Below are 22,045 nucleotides of genomic sequence, written 5' to 3'. Positions count from 1 at the left end.
AAAAAAATCCTACTGGGATTTGTTTTCTTTTTTTGGTGGTGATGGTGGTACTGGGAGTTGAACTCAGGGCCTCACACTTGCTAGGCAGGTGCTCTACCACTTGAGCCACTCCACCAGCCTCTTTTGTGATGGATATTTCTAAAATAGGGTTTCAAGCACTATCTACCCAGGCTGGCCTCAAACCACCAGTGCCAGTATTCCTCTCTTTTTCTCCATCACGCTGACCACAGGCATATCAATTTTATTGATGTTGTCAACAAAATAAATTATGTGGTCTCTCTTTTTTCTGTTTGTTAATGTTACTGGTGTCTTTTCTTCTTATTTCCTGTCTTCTGATGGCTTTCAGTTGAATTTATTCGTATTTTTCTCACTTCTTGAGGTAGAAGTCTAGATTATTGCTCTGAGGTCTTTTTCCACTGATTTTAAGGGTTGTTACCTTTACCTCAAAGAATGATAATAATGGCTTATGGAAAATGCTTGATGATTCCAACATGGGGGTCATTTGGGGTTGGTTATCTCTTCCATCAAGAATTAGTCGCACTAAGAGCCAGGTGCTATGGCTCATGCCTGTAATCCTAACTATTTAGGAGGCAGAGATCAGGAGGATCACAGTTCAAAGCCAGCCCAGGGCAAAATAGCTCACAAGACCCTATCTCGAAACACCCATCACAAAAAAGGGCTGGTGGAGTGTCTTAAGTGGTAGAGTGCCTGTCTAGCAAATATGAAGCCCTTAGTTCAAACCCAGGTACCACCAAGAAACCCAAAAAGAGACAAAATAGGAATTAGTCAGGCTATTCTGGTTTGGATGTGCTGCGTAATCTTTGGGTTATATCCTGCATTTTTTTTATTCACTTATTCTATATCCTGCATATTTTGAGAGCTTGTTTGGAGGTTCTAGCAGGGGAGCGCAGCTGCTCCTATACCCTTGACCGAAGAACGGTCCTCCTCTATCAGGGATGGTCGTCCTCTTCAACCGAGCGCGCAGCTTCAGCAGGGACACACATGGAGCGGTGAGGGAGGAAGGGGACACCCACCTAGCCAGCCAGATCAGCCAAATCAAATCAACCCTGGCATCAATGGGGTGACGGATGTCACAGCCAAATCTCCTTCACATCCTGCTGCATAGTTTGAATGCTATGTTGTGAGACTCTAGGCCTTGTATGGTTGTAGGGTTGTTTTTGCTTTGTTGTTGTTGAATCAGGGCCTCAAACTTGAACTTCTCCTGTTTCAGTCTCTCAAGTGCTGGGATTACGGGCAGACACCACCATGACTGGGTTAGAGTCATATTTTTTCAAAGTCCCCAGACAGTTATTTTGTGTGTTTTGGCCTGGATTTTTTAGCAGTCACCTATGGAATATACATGTAGGTTTCGTTGGATTTACCCCACCTTGGCCAACACTCAAAATCTGTTTTGTACTGTTCTTGTTGAGAATTTTCAGAACACGAAAAACAGTGAACTACCTAAACTTTAGACATCAGAGAAATCTTCCCAGCTCCTCCTCCCCCACCCCCGCCCTGGCCAAAGATCCTAACATTCTTTTTAGAACAGTGAAATGAAGGGCCATATATGAATAATGGTGAAGAAGTCAGGCCTTGGAATAGGCCAGAACTGGGTCTGATCTTTTTTTCCCATTTCTATTATGACATATTCATTGTACGGGGGGATTCATTGTACATTGGCCAGGTCACCCCACCGTCTCTCCCCCTCAACCCACTCACCACCCCACTTAAAGCAATTGCAAGAGGTTTCTTTGTTCTGTTTCATGTAAGTATATGAAGTCCTTAAACCATATTCCCTCACCTCCATCTCCGTTGTTCACCCTCCCTCTCCCACTAGTGTCCCCCACACTGTACCCACTTTCCAGTCCTGTCTTTCATTATTAATATCTAAGTCAGTGTTCAAAGGGTTTCTCGATGCATCCCCACTGTGGGAATACTTTACTTTGGTCCATTCAACCCCTTCCATTGTTCTCCCTTCCCCCTTCCCTCCCACCCCCATTTTCAGCAGCTTTCAGTACACATCCTTATGTCCTCCACCTGCACAGATGTGATGCTTTATGATATCACTGATGCTCTGTCATTCTCTCTTCCTTTCCCTCCTTCCCAAGTTCCATAGAGAAGTTCCACTGTTACACACATGTTCCACATCTGAGTTTGTGTGTGATCATGCCTGTCTTTGTGGATATGTTTATCTTTTGGGTCCATCTTCCATATATGAGAGAAAACATGGCGGCCTTTGTGTTTCTGAACCTGGCTTACCTCACTTACCATGATGTCCTCCAACTGCATCCATTTACTGGGTTTGAATCTTAATTCTGAAACATAGTTTTTAAATTTCTGTTCCTTTGAACAGATTACCCCACATTGCAAACCTCAGTTTCCTCATTCGCCACAGGGGGTCATTTGCTCTGGGAGATGGGGTGGAGGACAACCTGATTTCTCTCTCTGTCTACTCTCTAGAATAAAAGTCCCCTACTTCAACCCTCTGAGGCGCCTCTGCCGGGGAGCTGTGACAGGGCGTTATGAAGAGCTCCTGGGGTTTGTCATAAGAAACAGGAACACACTACATGGAGAAAGACACGGTTATTGTTCTGTGTCAAGAAAACTTCCCCAGTGAAGCAAACGTGAGTAAACTGTCCCATCATCTCAGCTGGAGAGGAGGGGAAAGATGAGGGCTGGGGAGGCAGTAAGTGAGGGAGGGAAGAGGGGTCAAAGGTATCTGGAGACTGGGGGCATCAGAGGTGGGAGAGACCACCACTGGTACTGAACCTCACTGGTGAACAGAAAATCAGATTTCTACATCCCAGGCAGATGCATCCAGGCAGGAGATGGAGATGGAGGGAAGCAAAAGTATATTAATGGTTAGGAGAAAAAGGTTACAAAAGACCATGGTGACCAGGTGGAAACTGGAGGCAGAAAGAGCACTTTCCTGTTTCAGGTGCTTTAAAAACCTGCGCTAACCTATTGGTGATTCCCAACCACCAATAACGGATGAGTGGGGAGGCGTGGGGAGGCGCATGGGTGGTCAGGTGAGGGTGTTGGAGTTGTCCCTGAGCTAAGGGGTGAATAACCTGCACACATTTGCAATTGTAAAGAAGGCTCAGAGAAGAGAGGACTGTTCAGGCTGAAATATTAAGTCATACATGCTCTAAGAGTCCCGAACTTTCTCTAAGCCCAGCCTGCCTCCGTACTTCCTCATCCAAGAAGCAGATACAGGATCAGCCATGCAGGACCCTCACCGATGGAACCTGTGAGGGACAAAGAAGTAGCCAGAAAGATGGGGAGAGACTTCAGGTATTACCCGTGGGTACCCCACAAGCACTGTCTCCCGTGCCAAGGTGACACCTGCAAAGAGAGGAAGAAGGAAGAAGGAAGTGGAAAGAGTGTCATATTGCAGTGTGGTGCCCAGAAAGTGTCATGCAGGCCATTGGGGAATTCCTGGTGGCCACTGAGCCACAATTAGCTCCCTACCTGCCATGCTCAGACACCATGAAACATCCTGGATGAAGCAGACCTTGGCATGAACACAGGTGGGTCCAGACAGACAGCCCAAGGGCTCTTAGTCCACCATAACCACGAGGCAGGGCTGGCATTTTCATGACTGCCACCACAGTCAGGGGACTGGGGGAGAAAATCCCAGTCATAGTGTGTGTTCTGACCTGGAACTGCCCACCCAAGCTAGACTCCAGGGACACCAAGGGAAGGGCAGGCAGGCCCCAGCTTGGGGAACATGAGAATAGGCAGGACAGCCAGGGTGGACAGTGGGGACTTGGGAACCCAGATAAACCTTCCGTCTAGGAGCACCCTAGCTCAGATTTGGGGAGCACTTGTTATTTTGGTGTGGTATAACATACAGTAAAATACACAAAGTCTAAGTGTACAGTTTGATAAATTTCAGCCAAGCACATCCATGTAAAGTCATCTCTAGGGTCAAGAAATAAATGTATATGAGCTGGGCACCGGTGGCTTGCCCCTGTAATCCCAGCCACTCAGAGGCGGAGATCAAGAAGACTGTGGTTCAAAGCCAGTCTGGACAAATATTTCCCAACACCCTGTCTCGAAAAAACCCATCTCAAGAAAGGGCTGGCGGAGTGACACAAGTGGTAGAGTGCCTGCTTAGAAGTGTGAGCTCAAACCCCAGTACTGCCAAAAAATAAAAATAAAAAAATGTATAAAAGTACTTTCAGCACACTAAAGGGCTCCCTCCTTCCCCAATCAGTGTCAGAACCCTTCTGAGGTACCACAATTCTGATTTCACCATAGTTTTGTATTTTTCTGTGCTTTAACACTGGGTTTTAAACTTGGCCTTGAGCTCACTAGGCAGGTGCCCTACCTCTTTCGCCTGAGGTGTGTCGAACACCCGAGCCCAATCCTCCTACTTTCACTTTTTTCACTTCCTGCATAGCTGGAATGACAGGTGTGCATCACCACTCCACCTTGTTTGTTGAGATGGGGTCTCCCTAAACTTTTACCCAGACTGGCCTCCATTCACAGTCCTCTCAATCTCCAGCTTCTGTGTTGCTGGGATTTACAAGCATGAGCCACCATATCCAGCCTCATTTATGTTCTTTTGTGCAACAGTATTCTTTTCTTATTTATTTATTTTTCGGTGGGACTGGAATTTGAACACAGGGTTTTACACTTGCAAAGCAGGTGCTCTACTGCCTGAGCCATACCTCTGGTGCTTTTTGCTCTGCTGTTTTGGAGATGAGGTCTTGCAAACTATTTGCCCAGGGGGCTGGCCTCAAATCTTGATTCTCCTGATCTTAGCCTCCCAAGTAGCAGGATTTACAGGCATGAGCAACCACTGCCTGGCTCAATTTTTTTTTTTTTTTTTTTTTTTTTGTGGTACTGGGGTTTGAACACCTGGCCTCATACACACTTGCTAGGCAGGTGCTCTTCTAGCTTGAGACACCCCACCAGCCCTTTTTGTAATTTTTTTTTTTTGTCATTCTGGGGTTTAAACTCAGGGTCTACACCTCAAACTACTCTACCAGCCCTTTTTATTGTGTGACGGGCTTATTCGAGATAGGGTCTCTTGAACTATTTGCCCAGGCTGGCTTTGAACCATGATTCTCCTGAGTAGCTAGGATTACAGGCATGAGAACTGGTGCCCAGCTAGTTTTTTGATTTTGGTTTGAGACAGGATCTTGCTATGAAACCTAAGCTGGACTCGAACTTATAATACTTCTGTCTAATAATAATTCTAATAATAATAATTCTAATAATTCTAATAATTCCTTCCAAGTGCTGGAATTGTAAGTAGGCACCACCACACCCAGCACAAATAATTCTTCTTTTTTTCTTCTTTTTTGTGTGTTTTTTCTTCTTTTCTTTTTATGAATAAACTTTTTGTGGATCTGGGGTTTGAAACTACTGTCAATTGGCTCAACTGCATAGGAAGAGCTTTTGGCAGCATTGCTAGAGCTCAACAGGTACCTATGCCAGAATTGTCACTAAAACTTCATTCACAGCTGGGCGCCAGTGGCTCATGCCTGTAATCCTAGCTTCTCAGGAGGCAGAGGTCAGGAGGATCACGGTTCGAAGCCAGGTTGGACAAATTGTTCTCAAGACCCTATTTCAGAAATACCCATCACAAGAAACAGTTAGTGGAGTGGCTCGAGTGATAGAGCACCTGCCTAACAAGCTTGAGGTCCTGAGTTCAAATCCCAGTGCCAAAAAAGAAAAAGAATGTGTAAGAACACATCCCCAGAAGTGGACTACTGGCATTGTGCCCTGTTGTTTTCCCAGGGCATTCCAGGTACAGTCCTCAACCCCCGGGAGCTTTCCCTGGCCCTCTCCCTCCTGCACCATGTGCGGGGCCTGTTTCTTTCCCTAACTTGCTCATCCCTATCCCCTAAAATTCCGGTTCTAGCCTTAAATGCAGCAGATGAGGAGCTCTTTGCCAGTAGACACCCAGTCTACTGTCTTCAGTGCCAGCCTGGTTCTCCAAGATGTGTCTAGACAACAGGGTTCTCTCCTGAGAGGACACCTGCCTCTACTCAGGTGAGCAGTTCTCATGGAGAAATACATGCTTGGGAACCTGTCACTGTGTGACCCCGAGTCCAAGGACACAGGCAGCCTGGTTCATTTCCGAATGAACACAGGCAGGGGGCCAAAGAGGTATCTGATAGCAATTTTTTTTTTTGGTGGGGGGTGGAATGGGACTAAGGTTTGAACTCATAACTTCGAACTGGCAAAGCAGGCTCTCTACTTTTGCTCAGTTATTTTGGAGATACGGTCTTGAGAACTATTTGCCCAGTCTGGCCTCGAACTGTGATTCTCCCAATCTCAGCCTCCCAAGTAGCTAGGATTGCAGACGTGAGCCACCAGCACTCAGCTGATGGCCATTTGTTGAATGAATGAATGTCCCAGGTGGAATTTTTGTACAAACCAGCCTTTGTAATCAAAGGCTTGTCCTCCACTGGAGAAGTTAGGTGTGTCTTGTACACTTTGTTTCATCTATTTGAGGCAGAAAAAACATTCTGTTACTGGGTTTTTTGTTGTTTGTTTTTTGGGGTTTTTTTGTCCCCCTTTGGCCTGGCTGGAGTGTCGGGGGGGATCTCCAGAGCAGGAAACAGATACAATAGTGACTGCAAACATGAAATTGATGGGCAGACAGTTGCAATGACAGACACAGAGCGACACAGAAAGGATCAAATATTGACGCTGTGCACAGGTGGGGTGGGGCAGGGGAGGGGAATCCCCCGTCATGTCCCTGGCGGGGTTGGGCAGGTGCAGAAGTGGCTCAGTTTCAAATCAACACTGGACCTCACCATCTACACACCCAAGGCTGGTCTTGGCAATCACCGTGCTCCAACCTGTTCTGCACAGCTTTCTTGGGATGTCCTCCTGTGAAACTCAGCTTCTTAACCATTGCCAGAGAGATCTTTTCAACAAGTCCCACGTTTTCCCTTCTCTTCTCTTTTTCTCCTCCTCTCTCTCTCTCTCTCTCTTGAGCTACACTCCCAGCCCTTGTTTTTTTTTCTTCACATAGGATCTCACTGTGTACTCCATGCTGGCTTCAAATTCACCGTTCCCCTGCCTCAGACTCCCAGTTTCTGGGATTGCAGCCTTGTATCATCACCGTGTCTGGCTTCCATATTGTTATTCTTTTTATTCTTCTTCTTATTATTATTATTATGTTCTCCCAACTTTTAGTTTTGAAAAGTTTCAATGAGCAGCCAAAGCTCAAGGATTGGCACCAATAGCCCAAGGACTGTTTTTGTCTGACACACGAGTGAAGAGTGGTTTTCACATTTTTAAGTGATCAGAAGCAAAATTAAAAAGAAGGAAGAATGTTTCACAAAACACAAAGATTAGAGGAAATCCAAGTCTCTGCACCTGTCAGAAGTTTGCCGGCTTGTTTACTCGTTGTTTACGGCTGTTTTTTGCACTACAAGGGCAGAAAGGTCTGAGCAGTCACAGAGACCTGGCTCTCAGCCCCAGATCCTCACTGCAGGGAAAGCTTGCCAGCTTGGACTTAGATTTGCTGATTGCTGACATTTTGTCCTATTTGGTTTCTCCCTTTCTTGCTGAAGCATTTGTGTGTGTTTTTGACACCTCAGCCCTAAATACTTCAGTGTCTGTTTTACTTAAAATGAAAGCTAGGAATACAAGAATCATGTGGGGAGAGACACAATGCACACACAGTGCTTGGCACGATAAAAATTCCTGGCACTTCTGAGCCTTTGCCTCCCTGAAACCCTAGTTCTGCAGTCTGGATGCCAGCTCTTCGTTGGAATGGACTTCTTCCCCAGAGAACAGAAAAACCTCCAGGAAAGCTCATTTTTTCCGCATCCTGTGGTTTGGCTGACTCAACTTCTGCCTTTCCCTGAGTCACGAGTTTTTCCTCTTACTGGGAAAAGCAGGGCCCTCCACCCAGGTCTCCGCCCACCCACCAAAGCCCTGCAGGAGGGGGGCAGCTGGAGGACCAGGTTATGCTGCCCACAAGCAAGGGACTTCCCAGATCTCTGCTCACACCCACAGAATGTCCCAGCTGGAAGGGAGACAGAAGAGAAAACAGAGGTCCCAGTGGATCCTAAGCTAGGCTAGGAGGAGTCTCCCAACTCCAGGACCTTGTGCATCCTACCTCTGGTTTTTTGGGAGCATGGACAGGCCTCCCTGTTCCGGCAACCTGCTCTGTGTGAGGCACACCAAGACTGCCCTGCCTTCATGGGGGGCAGGCTCCCCAAGCAGCCCATGGCTACCTCCACCCCGGGCACCTCCACTTCTCACCGAGATGCCCTCTGCCTCCCCCTCCACACACACACACACATCTTGCTAGGATGGTGCAGGTCCTGGGCACCCGGGCAGTCATGGAAGCTGGTCCTAAAGGCTCAGCTTGAAGTCCCCCTCCATAGAAGCAGTGTGCACACTAGGTCTGTCACTTCCCAGTGTCCCAGTGTCCCAAGTGGGACGTTCCTGGTTATAACCCAGCTCATGGGATTGGGCTTTGGAATTTCAGACTCAAACTTCTCTCTCTCTCTCTCTCTCTCTCTCTCTCTCTCTCTCTCTCTCTCTCTCTCTCTCTCTCTCTCCCCTTCCCTCCAGTAGAAGAACATGGTTATACCACCAGATTTTTCAACCTAGGGGCAAGAGGGGCTAAAGGAGCCAAAGGGAAACACAGGGGGTATTGGGGACTGTTGTAACAAGATGCCACAAGGAGATGAGATATTTCCAAGTCTTCTGACTTAAGCTGAAAATCCTAATTTCTCACAAGAACTCTCCCAGTATGAAATGTCCACAGCAATCAATGTTTAAACACTTTGAAGCAAAAAGAAATGTCAGAGGTCAAATTGAGCTCAGAATCTATCTACCAGGCTGTGGCTTCTGTTGGATGCTCAGAAGATGCTGGTGAGGTTATGGCAGGAAGAGGGTGGGGAGAGGGGGTGCTCGCTGAAGGCATAGCTGGTGGTTCTCTCATTGGGTTCTTGCCTCCTTTCCCCCTTTTTCTCCTGGCCTCCTTCCTCCTCCCCCTATCCTCCTCCCTTCTCCCTGGGAGAGCTACCTCACCACATCGCTCCACCTCATAACTCCCCCACAGCCTCGGGCCAGGCACACTGCTCACACCTGCCAGCACCCCTTGAGGCTGGAGCCCCAGCTGAGGCAAGGGTCTGCCAGCCTGGACCCAGAGTCAGACCAGCTCTTCCTCCTGCTGTCACTTCCTGCCTTGGTCCAGTCCAGCAGACACTAGACACTCCTAGACTCATCTCACTGTGGTTCAGGCTCATTTGGACTGGGTCCCCTCATCTGTTTCCTTTCCACTTCAGTGTGAAGCTCTGGGAAGTCCCACAGCATAAGTGGATCCACCTTCCTCTGCAAGGTGACAGCTTATGTCCCTTGTGGTGACACAAATGCAGCTATAGAACATTCACTGCCCTCTACCCAGTGCTGACCCTCAGTAATGGAGATGAAGGAATAAACAAGAGGAACAGGACTGGCCCATGGAGTCCACAGCCCAAGTGGGAGAGAGAAGTGACCTAGACAAGTGACCTAGAAGATGACCTCAGGTTGGGACAGAGATACTTTTACAAAGCAAACTTAGAAGCCGTAGTTGAGTGAGCCGGTGAGGGGGGTGGGGCTGCTCTGGAGGCAGGGTGGCCTCTTTGAGGTGTAAAGTGACACCTGATGTAGGCAGAGGAAGTGCAAAAGGCAGGAGTGGTGACAGCCTGGGGTTTGAGGAACAGGAAGAGGCCAGTGGAAGAGGTTGTGTTAGGAGGAGGCCAGCGGGAGGCTGAGACCTTGGAATTTATTCCAAGTGTCACCAGAGGCCAGGGAGGGGCCAGTAAGGGGTGACCTAGATTTGGAGCTACGTGATTGGTATAGGGGGTCCACTAACCTCTTCTCTTTCCTTCAGTGTACGTTTGAAAATTTCCACTGTAAAAAGTTTAAGATATAAGATACTGCTGGTGTTTTTTTAAATATATGGTGATCACCAATCTCTAGGGGTTGCCAAGGACGGGTGACTAGATACGACAGCTAGCACAGAGAGGCCTGACCCAGGACAGTCAGTTCTACGGTCCCCCTTCTCCCACGCGTGCCCAGCCATCAGCAGCCCCCCTACCCACTGTTCTCCAGCAGGTGCAAGCAGCCAGAGCGAGGGCTGCAGGAACTGGGGTGACGGGGTTCAAAGTGAACCCCAGCCTGAGCCCAAGCCAGCCCCGCCCTGTCCTGTCCCGCAGCGATGACCGCAGCGCGAGTCACCGGGGGCAGCTCCGCTCCGCCTGCGCTTACTTCTCTGGAACTCGAGCTGGCTCCGCCCACCCCGTACTCCTGGGTTCTGATTGGCCGATCCCCGCGAGGGAGTGTGTCAGAAGAAAAGATGGAATGCAGGGCGTGGGCGTGGTTGGGCGGGGCCGAGCTGGGGTGGGCGGGGCCAGTCGAGGATGGGCGTGGCCTGGCGGGGCAGGGCTGTGCAAAGCTCAAGAACACCGCTGCGAAGAGCGGACTCTGGCCAGCGGCGGACCGGGGCCGCGGGGCCGGGGCTGCGGGGCCGGGGCTGCGGGGCTGGGCAGCAGAGCGCCGGCCGACAGGTAAGCCTCTCCTTCTTGGCCCGATGCGGGGCATGCGGGCTTCCCTCCGCGGTGCCCGATCACGGCTCGGCCATCGTGGGAAGGTCCCTGACTCTTAGCTGGTCACTTGCTTGCGGGACAGGGCTCCCCACGGCTCCACGCTGGGGAACTCGGGCCGAGGCGGGGTCTAGAATTTGCGTGATGGTGAGTGAGGCGGATTCTGAGGCCCCTGAGCTGCAGGGATCCAAGCGCACCCCCTGTCTTCGGGCCTGGATGGGGGTCTCCTCCGTGTCTGAAGGGTCTGGAGACTGGGAGCTCTTTCCAGGTGGCTTCTCGTTTAGGAACTGCAAGGTCCCCAAAGATTGGAGCTTGGGAGCTGGGGTTGGGGGAAACTGTCGTAAGAAGCAGGGATAGGAGGGACCCCCCCACTTTCAGGTCACACGGGAAGTTACTGAGGTCAGCCCACAGACAGAGGAGGCCTGGACTCTTCCTCCCTGTCTGCAGAAGACCTAAAAGTACAGGCGAGACATGTCGCCAGCCCTCTGCAGGCAGGAAAACTGAAGTTCCAAGTCACCCTGAAACTTGATCTTCACAGCTGGGGGCAGTCTTGGAATTTCAACTGAGTTGCTATCAGCACCAGAGGGGTCAGAAGCCAAGGAGGAGGGCGATCGGTGCTGGAGAAGTGGTGCAGGGTCCACCATTCCCTCTGGGTCTGTGTAAGCTGAATGGGACCCACCTCGCCTGCCTGCATTCTGCCCTGCCCACGTCAGCCCCCAGGGCTGCCAAGACAGGCCAAGCTGCTGGGCTGAGCAAAGGGACCTGTCTAACCCAGCTGGCTAGGAAGGAAGGGGGTCTAGCCAGTGTGGCCTGGAGGACAGGACAGCTCCACCAAGCTAGTGGACCTGCCAGCCACCCTGAGTGAGTGTGTGTGGTGGTGGTGGGGAGGAGGTCAGGAATTTAAAGAAGGGTTCACCCTCTGCACGTAAGGAATTCTGATTCTGGTTCTGGTTGAAAGATCAGGGCTATTTTGGAGCTGGGCTACTGGCCCAGGATCTGGGACAGTGACTGATGGTAGTTGGTGGCACTTTCCCCAGAGGGTCTTTTAAGAAGATTAGTTGAGATAATACCTGCAAATGTGATTAACATTGGACTGGTGAGCTGTAGGCACTAAGCAGATGCCTACATTGGAACCCATTGATCCTTTTCTTCTTTACTGGTCTTTTTTTTTTTTTTTTTCTTGGAAGAGTGCCTTCCAGAAAGCAGGGGGGCGGAGAAGCCCTTCTGGGATTCTAGGAGGCGGGGACCTTGGATCCTGGAAAGTCCCTCATGCCCTTGGAATAAAACTCAAAACCTCACCTCCCTTGGGCTGCAAAGCAGCCCCTGCCAACCCACCCCTCCAACCTTCACCCTTGCCCCTTATCCTTGCCTCCTAGCTCCTTCCTGGGTTCCAGGATCCCAGACATCTGTCACTAGTCCTAAAGTTTGTATTTCAAGTGGGCAGTAGCCAGTGATGGGTTTTGTGATGTCAGAATTCCACGCGGTTCTCAGGTGTGTCCTTGGAATAGGTGTATTATGCACTTTACAGGTGGTGTACACCAAGCCATGTAGTCTGGGCAAATGGTGTTGTGTTTAGAAATGCTGGTGGGGGGGTGGGGAGGGGGAGGCTTGGTGTGGATTTCCAGCTCTGGTTGTAGATCATGTCTGTGGTTTGTCACACACAGCATCCACGCCACCCTGTGACCCTCAGGATGGGGCTCAAAAGCCATGGTGCTCTCTGTGAGCCCCTTCAGTCTTAGTGTAGGTGGGGGGAACTGCTCAGCCAGGAACCCTTCTGAACCTTCAGGGAATATTCAGTTCTCTTCATTCTGGTCTTCTGATTATGGCAGTGTCCTCCCCTCCATTAGTGGCCTGGTGCCTTGCTGGGGTCAGCACAGGCATTTTCCAAGACCCAAGCAGGCTGAGCGAGTAAGGCCAGGGTTCAGCTCTCTTCCTGGTCCTCAGAAACAAAGGATTCTCAGGCTGCTGTGTTTACCATGAAAAACCTCAGCCCATGGCAAACCAGGGCGGGAAGTTACAACCGCATCCGGAGGGTGGGTGAATGTGGGGGAGCCCCCGGAAGGATGGTGTCTGCCCAGGGCCCTGGCCCAATCTCAGTGCTGTGTAGGTGCACAGAGGATGGGGCATGAGCACCATCTGGTTGCCCTGATTGGTATGTGGGGTCAGCTCAGAGCCCAGACCCCTTAGTCTACCCTTTCTGATCCACGCTTGCCTCCAGCAGCTGGACAGCAGCCATCAAGGCTTGGAGGGGTCTGTCAGTGTCAAGCTGCCCCTCGTGTGTACGTGGTGTCTCAGTGAACATACCATTTCGAGGGTTGTTTTTTGCCCGGCTCAGCTGTGTGGTCTTCACTCTGCATTGATCTGCTTACCTGACCGGAACCAAATCCCATAGCCTGTGGGCACACAGCACTTAGGGACATTAAGGGACACAATTCTGGTTTTACCAGGTTGTCCATCAACCAGGGACCTGGTGATCAAGTAGCATGATGGCCCCGCCTGTCACTGACAGTCCCCTAGGTTTTTAATATGCCGCAAAGTCAGCAAACTAAAAATAGCAGTTCTTACATTAGGTGTGGGTGTATGTCTCAGGTGCCCTGCAGTCTGAGGGGTCTGAGAGGTCTGGTATCCTCTCTGTGCAATGCATCCAGCCCCAGTGCTGCCCTCCCACTGGTAGCTTGGCTCACACACCTGCAGCTTGGTTGCCCAGAAAGACCTGTGTGTGATGAGCTAGACCAGGGACCAGCTACGTGTGCTAAACACAGAGGCGCTCACCTGCTTCCTCTGCAGAGGTGAGGACTGACCAGACATGGAGGGTCCTTGATCGGGAGTCTTGGAAAGTTTGCTCAGTCACTGGCCACTTACAAAGCACCCACTGTGCGCATGGCACAGCTTCAGGAATTGGTGACACAGCAGTGGACAAGAAAAGGCTTCTGTTCTCATGGAGCTAAGAATTGAGCGGGGGAGATAGAAATAGCACAAGCAAACAATGACTAGATAAGAAAAACCAGGTCCTGATAAGTCCCCTAAAGAAAAAAAATAGGATGATGTCATGCCAAAGAGTCTGTAGATTTTCTCTATAAAGGTCAAGATGAGCCAGGTGTGTTGTTATACAGCTATAATCCCAGCTACTTGAGAGGTAGAGGCAGGACAATCAAGAGTTCAAGACCAGCCTGACACCGTAGCTCACTTCTGTAATCCCAGCTACTCAGAAGGCAGGAGGATCCCAATTCAAAGCTAACCCCAGACAAATAATTTGCGAGACCATATCTCAAAAATACCCCACACAAAACAGGGCTGGTGGAGTGGCTTAAGTAGTAGAGTGCCTGCCTAGTAAGCATGAGGCCCTGAGTTCAAACCCCAGTACTGCCAGAAAGAGAGAAAAAAGAGAAAAGGAAAAGTACCAGATGCTAACTCTTTTAGGTTTTGGGTCCATCATTACTTAGAGCATAGGATTAGCCACAGAAGATGACGAATGAATGAACATGGCTGTGTTCCAATAAAACTTTATTTATGCCAGGCACCAGTGGCTCAGGCCTGCAATCCCAGCTACTCGGGAGGCAGAGATCAGGAGGATGGAAGTTCAAAGCCAGCCCAGGCAAAAAGTTGGGGAGACCCCCATCTTGAAAAAAACCCATCCCAAAAAAAGGGCTACTGGAGTGGCTCAAGGTGTAGACTCTGAGTTCAAACCCCAGCACTGAAAGAAAAGAAAAAAAACCAAAAAGCTTTTTTATAAAAACAGCCTGTGGGCCAGATTGACTTCAGACCACCTGGCTTGGGTGGGAGAAGCTTCCTGAGTGGGTGGAGCTAAGAGCAGGTCACAGGAAGGAGCCAGCACAGGACAGTCTGTTCCAGGTGAGGCGTGGCAGCCCCTTGCTGTGGATGTATTGGTCAAGTGACTGCTGAGAGGTGAGTGACGATAGTGAGCCGTGCTTGTAGATTGAATGCTGGACGTACAGCAGAGAGGAGATCGAGGGTGAGGCTTAAACTTGTGGACTGTGAACCTCTGTGTGAGGAGAAGAGCTGAGAGGAGCAGATCTCTGAGGACAAAATAAAATGAAAATATGGTTGACTTGGAGGAAGCACTCAGCATGTGGTCCCTGAGATGATGAGGGAGACTATCACCCGCCTGGTGCAGTTGGTCACCCTGGGTAAATGGTGGTGGGGGACAGGATCTATGATCAACTGAGTCCCAGACACCCCATCTTGCTTGGTGCCCCTGTGCCTTTCCAGCCAGAGGGCAGGCCCAGAATGCCCTGGGACTAGCTGCTGGGCGTGGGAGGCCCATTGTCCCAGCTTCCTTGCCCCGTCCCCTGAGGTGGGCACCGTTGAGATATGCTGCACCATCTTCCAGGGATACTGAGCCTCACTGCCCACAAGTGCCACTCAGCAGCACCTGCCTACAGCCACCTTCCCATACCTGCCTGGCCTTCTGCTCCTACCGAGTTCCCTTCGCCACCCAGTGACTTCTCATTTTCTGTGTGTCATGTCTGTGGTTGGGAGGCTGGGCTGGCTTGCTGACCACAGGTAATGGGTCGTCTGGCCTGGCGGGTTGGTGAGGTGGAATGGGCAGTGTGGCTCTGTCCCCGGCTGTGACTGGCTGAGCTAATGCCCTCCCCGGTCTGCCTTCTCCTCCAGGGAAGATGGTGGACCACTTGGCAAACACAGAGATCAACAGCCAACGCATTGCAGCAGTAGAAAGCTGCTTTGGGACTTCGGGGCAGCCGCTGGCCCTGCCAGGCCGGGTGCTGCTGGGTGAGGGAGTGCTGACCAAGGAGTGTCGCAAAAAGGCCAAGCCACGCATCTTCTTCCTCTTCAATGACATCCTGGTGTATGGCAGCATTGTGCTCAACAAGCGAAGGTACTGCAGCCAGCATATCATCCCACTAGAGGAGGTGACACTGGAGCCACTGCCCGAGACTCTGCAGGCCAAGAACCGCTGGATGATCAAGACAGCCAAGAAGTCCTTTGTGGTGTCAGCTGCCTCCACCACGGAACGCCAGGAGTGGATCAGCCACATCGAGGAGTGTGTGCGGCGACAGCTGCTGGCCACGGGTCACCAGCCAACCACAGAGCACGCCGCGCCCTGGATCCCTGACAAGGCGACAGACATCTGCATGCGTTGCACACAGACACGCTTCTCTGCGCTCACCAGGCGCCACCACTGTCGCAAGTGTGGCTTTGTGGTCTGCGCTGAGTGCTCCCGGGAGCGCTTCCTGCTGCCTCGCCTGTCACCGAAGCCCCTGCGCGTCTGCAGCCTCTGCTACCGCGAGCTGGCCGCCCAGCAGTGCAAGGAGGAGGGGGAGCAGCAGGGAGGGGACTCCCCGGGGCAGCTGGCCCACCTGGGTGGGCCAGGTGGTGGAACATCCAGCTGTGACGATGACGACTCCGATGAGGACAGGGACGTCAGCTGGCCCAGTCGCGTGGAGTTCTACACCTCGGGGGTCTCCTGGTCATCCTTCCATAGCTGACGCTGATCTGTGGAGCGTCTGTGTCTGAGCCAGCCAGGCTGCTACCCAGAGCCCATGAGGATGGGGTCCTGAGCTGTTGAGAACCTCTGGACACTTGCCCTGTGATGGGCACAGAGGAGTGACTCTCCCTCTGCATTCCAGGGCCTTTTGGGGACATCATCACCCTGTGGTTTGCTCTTGGGAGCAAATGCCAGTTCTCTGTGCCACAGGCTGAAGCTCCAGCTCCAAAGAGCCCCTTAAAGTGGACAGTGCAGGTACCGTGGGCATGGAGGGAGCAGACATGGCTCAGCGACACAGAGAAGACAGGACAAGACTGAGCATCCACTCTGCCCCGAGGCCTGCAGTTTTCATTCTTACCCCCCAGGCAAGTGCACCCCATGGAAAAGCACAGATGGGTCCAGGGAAGACTCAAGGTCAATGCACCCACCATGCCTGCCACCCTCTGGTGGCCTCTGGGCCATGCCATGGAGCTCACCCAAGCCAGGCTAGAGGCTGACGTGCTGTGGGTGCCCACCAGGCCCAGAGGACGGCAGCCTGCACTCCCACGGCTCAGCACAGCATTTCGAGGACTTTCTATCGCACCCTTCTCCAGGTATCTGCCATCAGCCCTCCCTGCCAGCAGGGAATGCAATGTTTTCTGTTAAGATTCTTAGGTTTGAAAGACAAACCCTACCCAGGCTGATGTCCTAATAAAGTTAGTTGACTCAGAGTTGCAAAGTCTAGGAACATCCTTGCCTCAGACACACTTCAATCCAGGGCCAGGGGACAAAAGTCAACGCTTGTCCTCCATTCTGAGCATTCCCGGAAAGGCAGGCAGCCCAACGAAGCAGAGGTCCACACTGTACCATGGCTGGACAGTCCCTCTGGGTGAGGGGACTGTGGACTCACGGTGTGCACTGCCTAAGTGGATGGAATAGGAAATCAGGAGGTTTTGGGGTTTTTTTAGTGGTACTGGGGTTTGAACTCAGGGCCTACACCTTGAGCCTTGAGCCACTCACCAGGCCTTTTTGAGATAGGATTTTTGAGATAGGATCTCACAAACTATTTGCCTCTGGCTGGCTTTGAACCCTGATCCTCCTGATCTCCGCCTCCTGAGTAGCTGGGATTACAGATGTGAGCCACCAGCACCCAACATGTGTTAGGTATTTTCGAGATAGGGTCTCTCGAACTATTTGTCCAGGCTGGCTTTGAAACTTGATCCTCCTGATCTCTGCCTCCTGAGTAGCTAGGATTACAGGTGGAAGGCACCGGCACCCAGCTCAGGAGCCACTTGTCTGGATCTTCCTGGGGCTGCAGGATGAAAGTGATCTCCTGTGCAGTCTCTTGTCCAGCAGCTGGGGATGGTGACTTTGGGTAGGGAAACTGAGTCCCAGGTGTAGCCACTAGCCTTGCTCAGAGTACATGTGTGTTGGGACTGGAATTGGAAACCCAGCCTCCTGACACCTGTCCTGTGTGCTGACACAGAGCTGCAGGGCCCCTGAGATGGCCACCTGCAAGGGCTCTTGGGCCAGCTTTGCCCAGTGCCTTGCAGGCCATAGCCAGACCCCCTGCAGCATGGGGTGGGCTCACCTTCAGCTAGAAGTGACATGGGAGCCAGAAAGCTGCCCCCCCCCCAGCCCAGCTGGCCCAGTCTAGCGCAGCACTGGACTCCACTGCCCAGAGGAAGGCACGGTTAGGGCTCAGCTGTCCATATGCAGACAGTTTGAGCTGGGCACATTCTGCCACAGCAGCCCAGCCAGCAGCACCTACAGGACATGCTTGGGGTGACAAAGCCTACTGTTAGTCAGCTCCAAGAGTGAGCTGAGGGTAAAGAATGAAGTGCCCGGCCTCTGCCTGCGACTCCCCAGTGGGCAGAGTGACCAGCTGGGTGGTGCTTCCAAGAAGGACTTGTTTTGTTTACCGGTCACTTCTCTCCTTGGCGTCCTCAACCACCCAGACTGGTTCAGGCTGTTCTGCTGCCTGGGCAGAGGGCACAGGGCCAGATGGGTCATGAGGTGAGGAGCAGCTTCCTAAAGACAGATCTGATGTCCTCTCAGAAGTCCAGGGCAGGCGTCCCTGTCCCTTCCCCCAAGGCTGATGTCAGGGCAGGGGAGACAGGCTTCTGTGCTGGCTTCTGGGTCACAGTTCCACTACCCTGGAGCCCCTCTTGCCTGGAAGTGCTCAGGATTTTCAGGGTAGAGTTCACGTGAGCGGGGAAGGGGACTAGACCCTTCAGTCGCCTGATGGGGGTTAGGACAGCAGGTTCCTGGGCAGGAAAACGGAGTGGCCAAGGGTTTTTTGGCACTGTGAGGGTAGAGTTAGAGGAGAAGGACGCTGGCTCGCCCCTCAGCCCAGCACACAGGGCTGGGACAGGGGTGCGCGTTCCTGAGCGGAGGTTGTCACCTGCAAGGACCAAGTGCTTAGGGTGACCAAAGACCTCTGGAAAGCCCTCATTAATGCCCACTCGCTCAGGGCTTGCTGTGTGTCTTTCAGGTACTGGGGACAGAGTGAGCTGAGCAGGGACCTGGCTGTGGGCTGTGCCGGGTGGCTATGATGGGCTGTGACAGGCAGGCTGAGGCTGGCACTGGGGTGCAGCAGGCAGCACTAGGCCAAAATGAGTGCACACTGGATGGGGAGGGAAAGCTGACCATGCCAGCTAGGGAGATGGCCCCTGGCTGGTGCCAAGGCCCTGAGGAAGAAACGAGCCTGTGTGTCCTGCAGCAGTGGGGCTGGATGGCCGATGTGGGGACATTGGAGCCACTGGGGGCTGCTGGGGGCAGCAGGTCTGTCTTTGCTTTTAAGCACTCACCCTGACTGCTGTGTGCAGGTGGGAGGGAGGGAGAGCCAAGTTGGGCAGGTGTGGTGGCCATCAGCTCCAGGATGTCCCTGGGGGCCTAGATTCCATCCAGGCCACACTGTAGTAGCCATGCCACCTGTGCCTGTACATGGGAGGCTGTCACTGTCCTCACCTTCTCCCAAAGGATGAGAAGTTAAAAGTGCCCACCTCATATCAGCCTCCCATGGGTTGCATGCCTGCTCTGGGTCCATGCATGAGGTTGAGTGACAATTGTGCATGAGGGTGAGTGACGATCGGAGGCTCCCACCCTGGAGCATAGAGAGGCACGTGCTAGCAGGAATCGGGGTTTCATGAAACAGAAAAATGGAGACCCAGTCTGTTGAGGCTGGGAAGGGCAGAAGCTGCCTAGGTGACCTGTTTCCAACCCCAGCAGATCTGTCTCTTTCTAGGGACAGCCTGGCCTGCCAGGCTGGGGACAAGGGCAGCCATGCTGTGACCTGCCTACCCAAGCTGTTCTCAGAGAGGTGCACACCTGCAGAGGGGAGGGAGTAATGACATGCCTCTCACATAGAGTGGGGTTCCGTGTCAGGCTGCTCAGATCCTGCCAGCTACAACAATTGTGAGTCAAATACCCTGCCTCAAGCAGATAGGTCCTTTGACTCACGCAGACCCAGGTTCACACAGGAGCCAGGAAGGAGATTATATACTTTATTAACCACTATAGCCATCAGTCAGTCAGTCAACCAGCACCCATCAGCAAAAGCCACAGCAACAGCTCAGTGCAGAGGGTTTTATACCAATATAAAGCAAAGGGTCACCTAGCCAAGTTCTTACATCTACTGGGCGTGGGAATCCAGTCATTACTTACATAGTTACAAGTAGCCATCCTGGAGTGGTTACAAAGTAACAGTGCACTTTTCCCTAGAGTGCCCTGTGTACAGGTGATTAGCTTAATAGATTAGCTGAATAATCACTTTCCTTACAGACGGACACACTTCTTAGACAGGGGCTCACCTGGGTGGGGGACACTTGTCAGAGAGGGAGGAAGACATTTGCCCACCTGGAGGAAGACACACTTCTCAGAGAGGGGCTTCCTGGAGTGACACACCTCTCAAAGAGGGGCTTACCTGGGGGGGGCACTTCTTAGATTGGGGTCCCTGGCAGGCAGGAACAGGATCCTCAGGATGGACTTTGGGGTTTCTGCTCTTGACAAGTGTTGGTCCCCAGAACAGAGCCGAGGTCTAGCAGGAGCATGGAGCCTGCTGGGCTGGGTCCCGGCCCTCATGCTGCTGCCTGGGGTTTTGCTCACGAGGCCTGGCAAGGACATAAGAACCAACTGTCCTGCCAGCCAGCTGCTGCTGTGGCCATCTGCCTGTGTGCCCTCCCAGCTGGGCATGGGTTTGTGTCCCATCCGGAGCTGATCCTCCTTACAGGTCTCCCCTGACCTTCCTAGGGGGACGCAGAGAGACGGGGAGGGCCAGGCCTGGACACTTGCAGGGCATTGGGCCCCATGACTCACCTTAGCATTGCCTGAACTGCCCTTGCAGGAGCCAGCCCAGGTGGGAACACTCCAGAGGAGGCGAGTGCCAGCTGTGACCCCAGGGCCTTTGGGAACAGGTGACAGGCAGGTCTCCCTTGGAGTTCAGTGGGGGAGCCCTGTCCTCACAGGACTTGGACCCTCAGGGAGGCCTTTCTTCAGGGGTACCCCAAGCAGCCATACCAAGCGGCCCCACCTGCCGGGATGTTCAGAGGCCAAGTTCTCCTAGAGAAGAACCCACTGCGTGGGGGCTGGTGACATTCAGGTAACCCTGCCCAGGGGCAGGGAGGGAGGCAGGGGGCTTGCAGGACCCCAGGAATCTCAGCTGCTGCTGCTGCAGGAGGTGACTTCACCACCTGAGGTCTGTCCATCACAGAGCCAGGTCACACGGGGCCATCCTAAGGCAGACGAAGGCATCTCCTGAGCTCTGAGAGACAGGCAAGGCCAGAGGAAGACTCTCCCAGGACAGACGGGGGGCTTCCTGGAGGAGGCTGTATTTGGTTGTGCCTCAGAAGAGTGAGACTTTATCAAGGGTTTGTGTGTGTGTGTGTGTGTGTGCTTTATTTATGGAACACTGCACAAATTTGCATGCTTTCCTTGCACAGGGGCCATGTAATCTTCTCTGTATTATTCCAGTCTTAGTACAAGTGCTGCCAGAACTAGCACTTGTGTTTTTTTCTTTTAATATGGCCCCAAAGCACAGGAAACAAATGAGGTTGTGTCAAACTGAAAAACTATTGCACAGCAAAGGAAATCAGCAGAGTGAAGAGACAGCTGACAGAGGATGAATACATAAGGAACTCAAAAAAAAAAAAACACCAAAAAGCAGGGGGTGGTGGTGCACACCTATAATCCCAGCACTTGGGAGACTGAGGCAAGTTTGAGGCCATCCTGGGTTACATAGGGAAACCCTGTCTCAACAAAAGAAAAAACAACAACAACAAAACCCCTGAGTGATCCAGCTTTTAAAAATGGGCAAATGATTTGAATTTACACTTCTGAAAAGAAGAAAAACAGGTTCAGGGCTGGCAGAATGGTTTAAGTAATAGAGCACCTGCCTAGTAAGTGAAGGCCCTGAGTTCAAATCCCCAAAATAAAAAAGAGGTGGGGATAAAGGACCCATTCCCAAAGTTGATGGGAACGTACATTAGTGCAGCCACTCTGGAAAGAGGGTGGAGGTTCCTGAACTGAACAAGATCTGCCCCAGGGATGCATCCAAGGGAAACAAAGTCAGGATACCAGAGCAACTCCCACAAAACAGCCAAGACAGAACTCAGACTAGTGACTGTCCATGGATGACTGGGACTCTGACTCTTTGTGTGAACTGTCCCATCTTGTCCTTGGAGTTATGTGTTTGCTGAATGACTGAATGATTAGGAAATGGGGCTGGAGTCCCAAGGCAGGGAGTGGTAATAAAAGTAACTGAGCATCACCTTCAACCTCCCCTTCGATGCCAGAACCATGTTCCTGACCTGTCTTGGGGAGCTGGTCAGCAGCAGGGCTCTGCCCAGAGCTGGGGTCGAGCCCTTCTTCCAGACGCTGTGGTGCCATTCACCCCACAAAGCAGAGTTTTCTGCAGAGGAGGTGAAGGAGCCCATGGGTTTCTTTAGGGCTAATGTCCAGTGGCACCACAGAATTTCTGCCTCTCCTCTCCCTCCACCTGTTATTTGAACACAGCCACAAAGAGGTTTCG

General features: G+C 52.0%; 1 protein-coding gene and 1 non-coding gene across 2 annotated transcripts; one reads left to right on the top strand and one right to left on the bottom strand.

Annotated features, from left to right (window-relative positions):
* Window positions 1-10,420: 10,420 nt before the first annotated feature.
* Plekhf1 (pleckstrin homology and FYVE domain containing 1) lies at window positions 10,421-16,748 on the top strand. Its single transcript, XM_020174161.2, has 2 exons — window positions 10,421-10,535; window positions 15,207-16,748. The coding sequence occupies exon 2, from the start codon at window positions 15,212-15,214 to the stop codon at window positions 16,037-16,039; it is 828 nt and encodes a 275-aa protein (XP_020029750.2). The 5' UTR covers window positions 10,421-10,535; window positions 15,207-15,211; the 3' UTR covers window positions 16,040-16,748.
* Window positions 16,749-20,912: 4,164 nt separating this feature from the next.
* LOC141418304 (U6 spliceosomal RNA) lies at window positions 20,913-21,018 on the bottom strand. The gene has a single exon (XR_012442984.1). It is a non-coding gene; the product is annotated as a U6 spliceosomal RNA (small nuclear RNA).
* Window positions 21,019-22,045: the final 1,027 nt, after the last annotated feature.

Source organism: Castor canadensis, chromosome 16 (assembly GCF_047511655.1).
Source record: "Castor canadensis chromosome 16, mCasCan1.hap1v2, whole genome shotgun sequence".
Classification (NCBI taxonomy): domain Eukaryota; kingdom Metazoa; phylum Chordata; class Mammalia; order Rodentia; family Castoridae; genus Castor; species Castor canadensis.
Note: the sequence above shows the minus strand (reverse complement) of the source record. Positions and strands in the feature narration are given on the sequence as shown.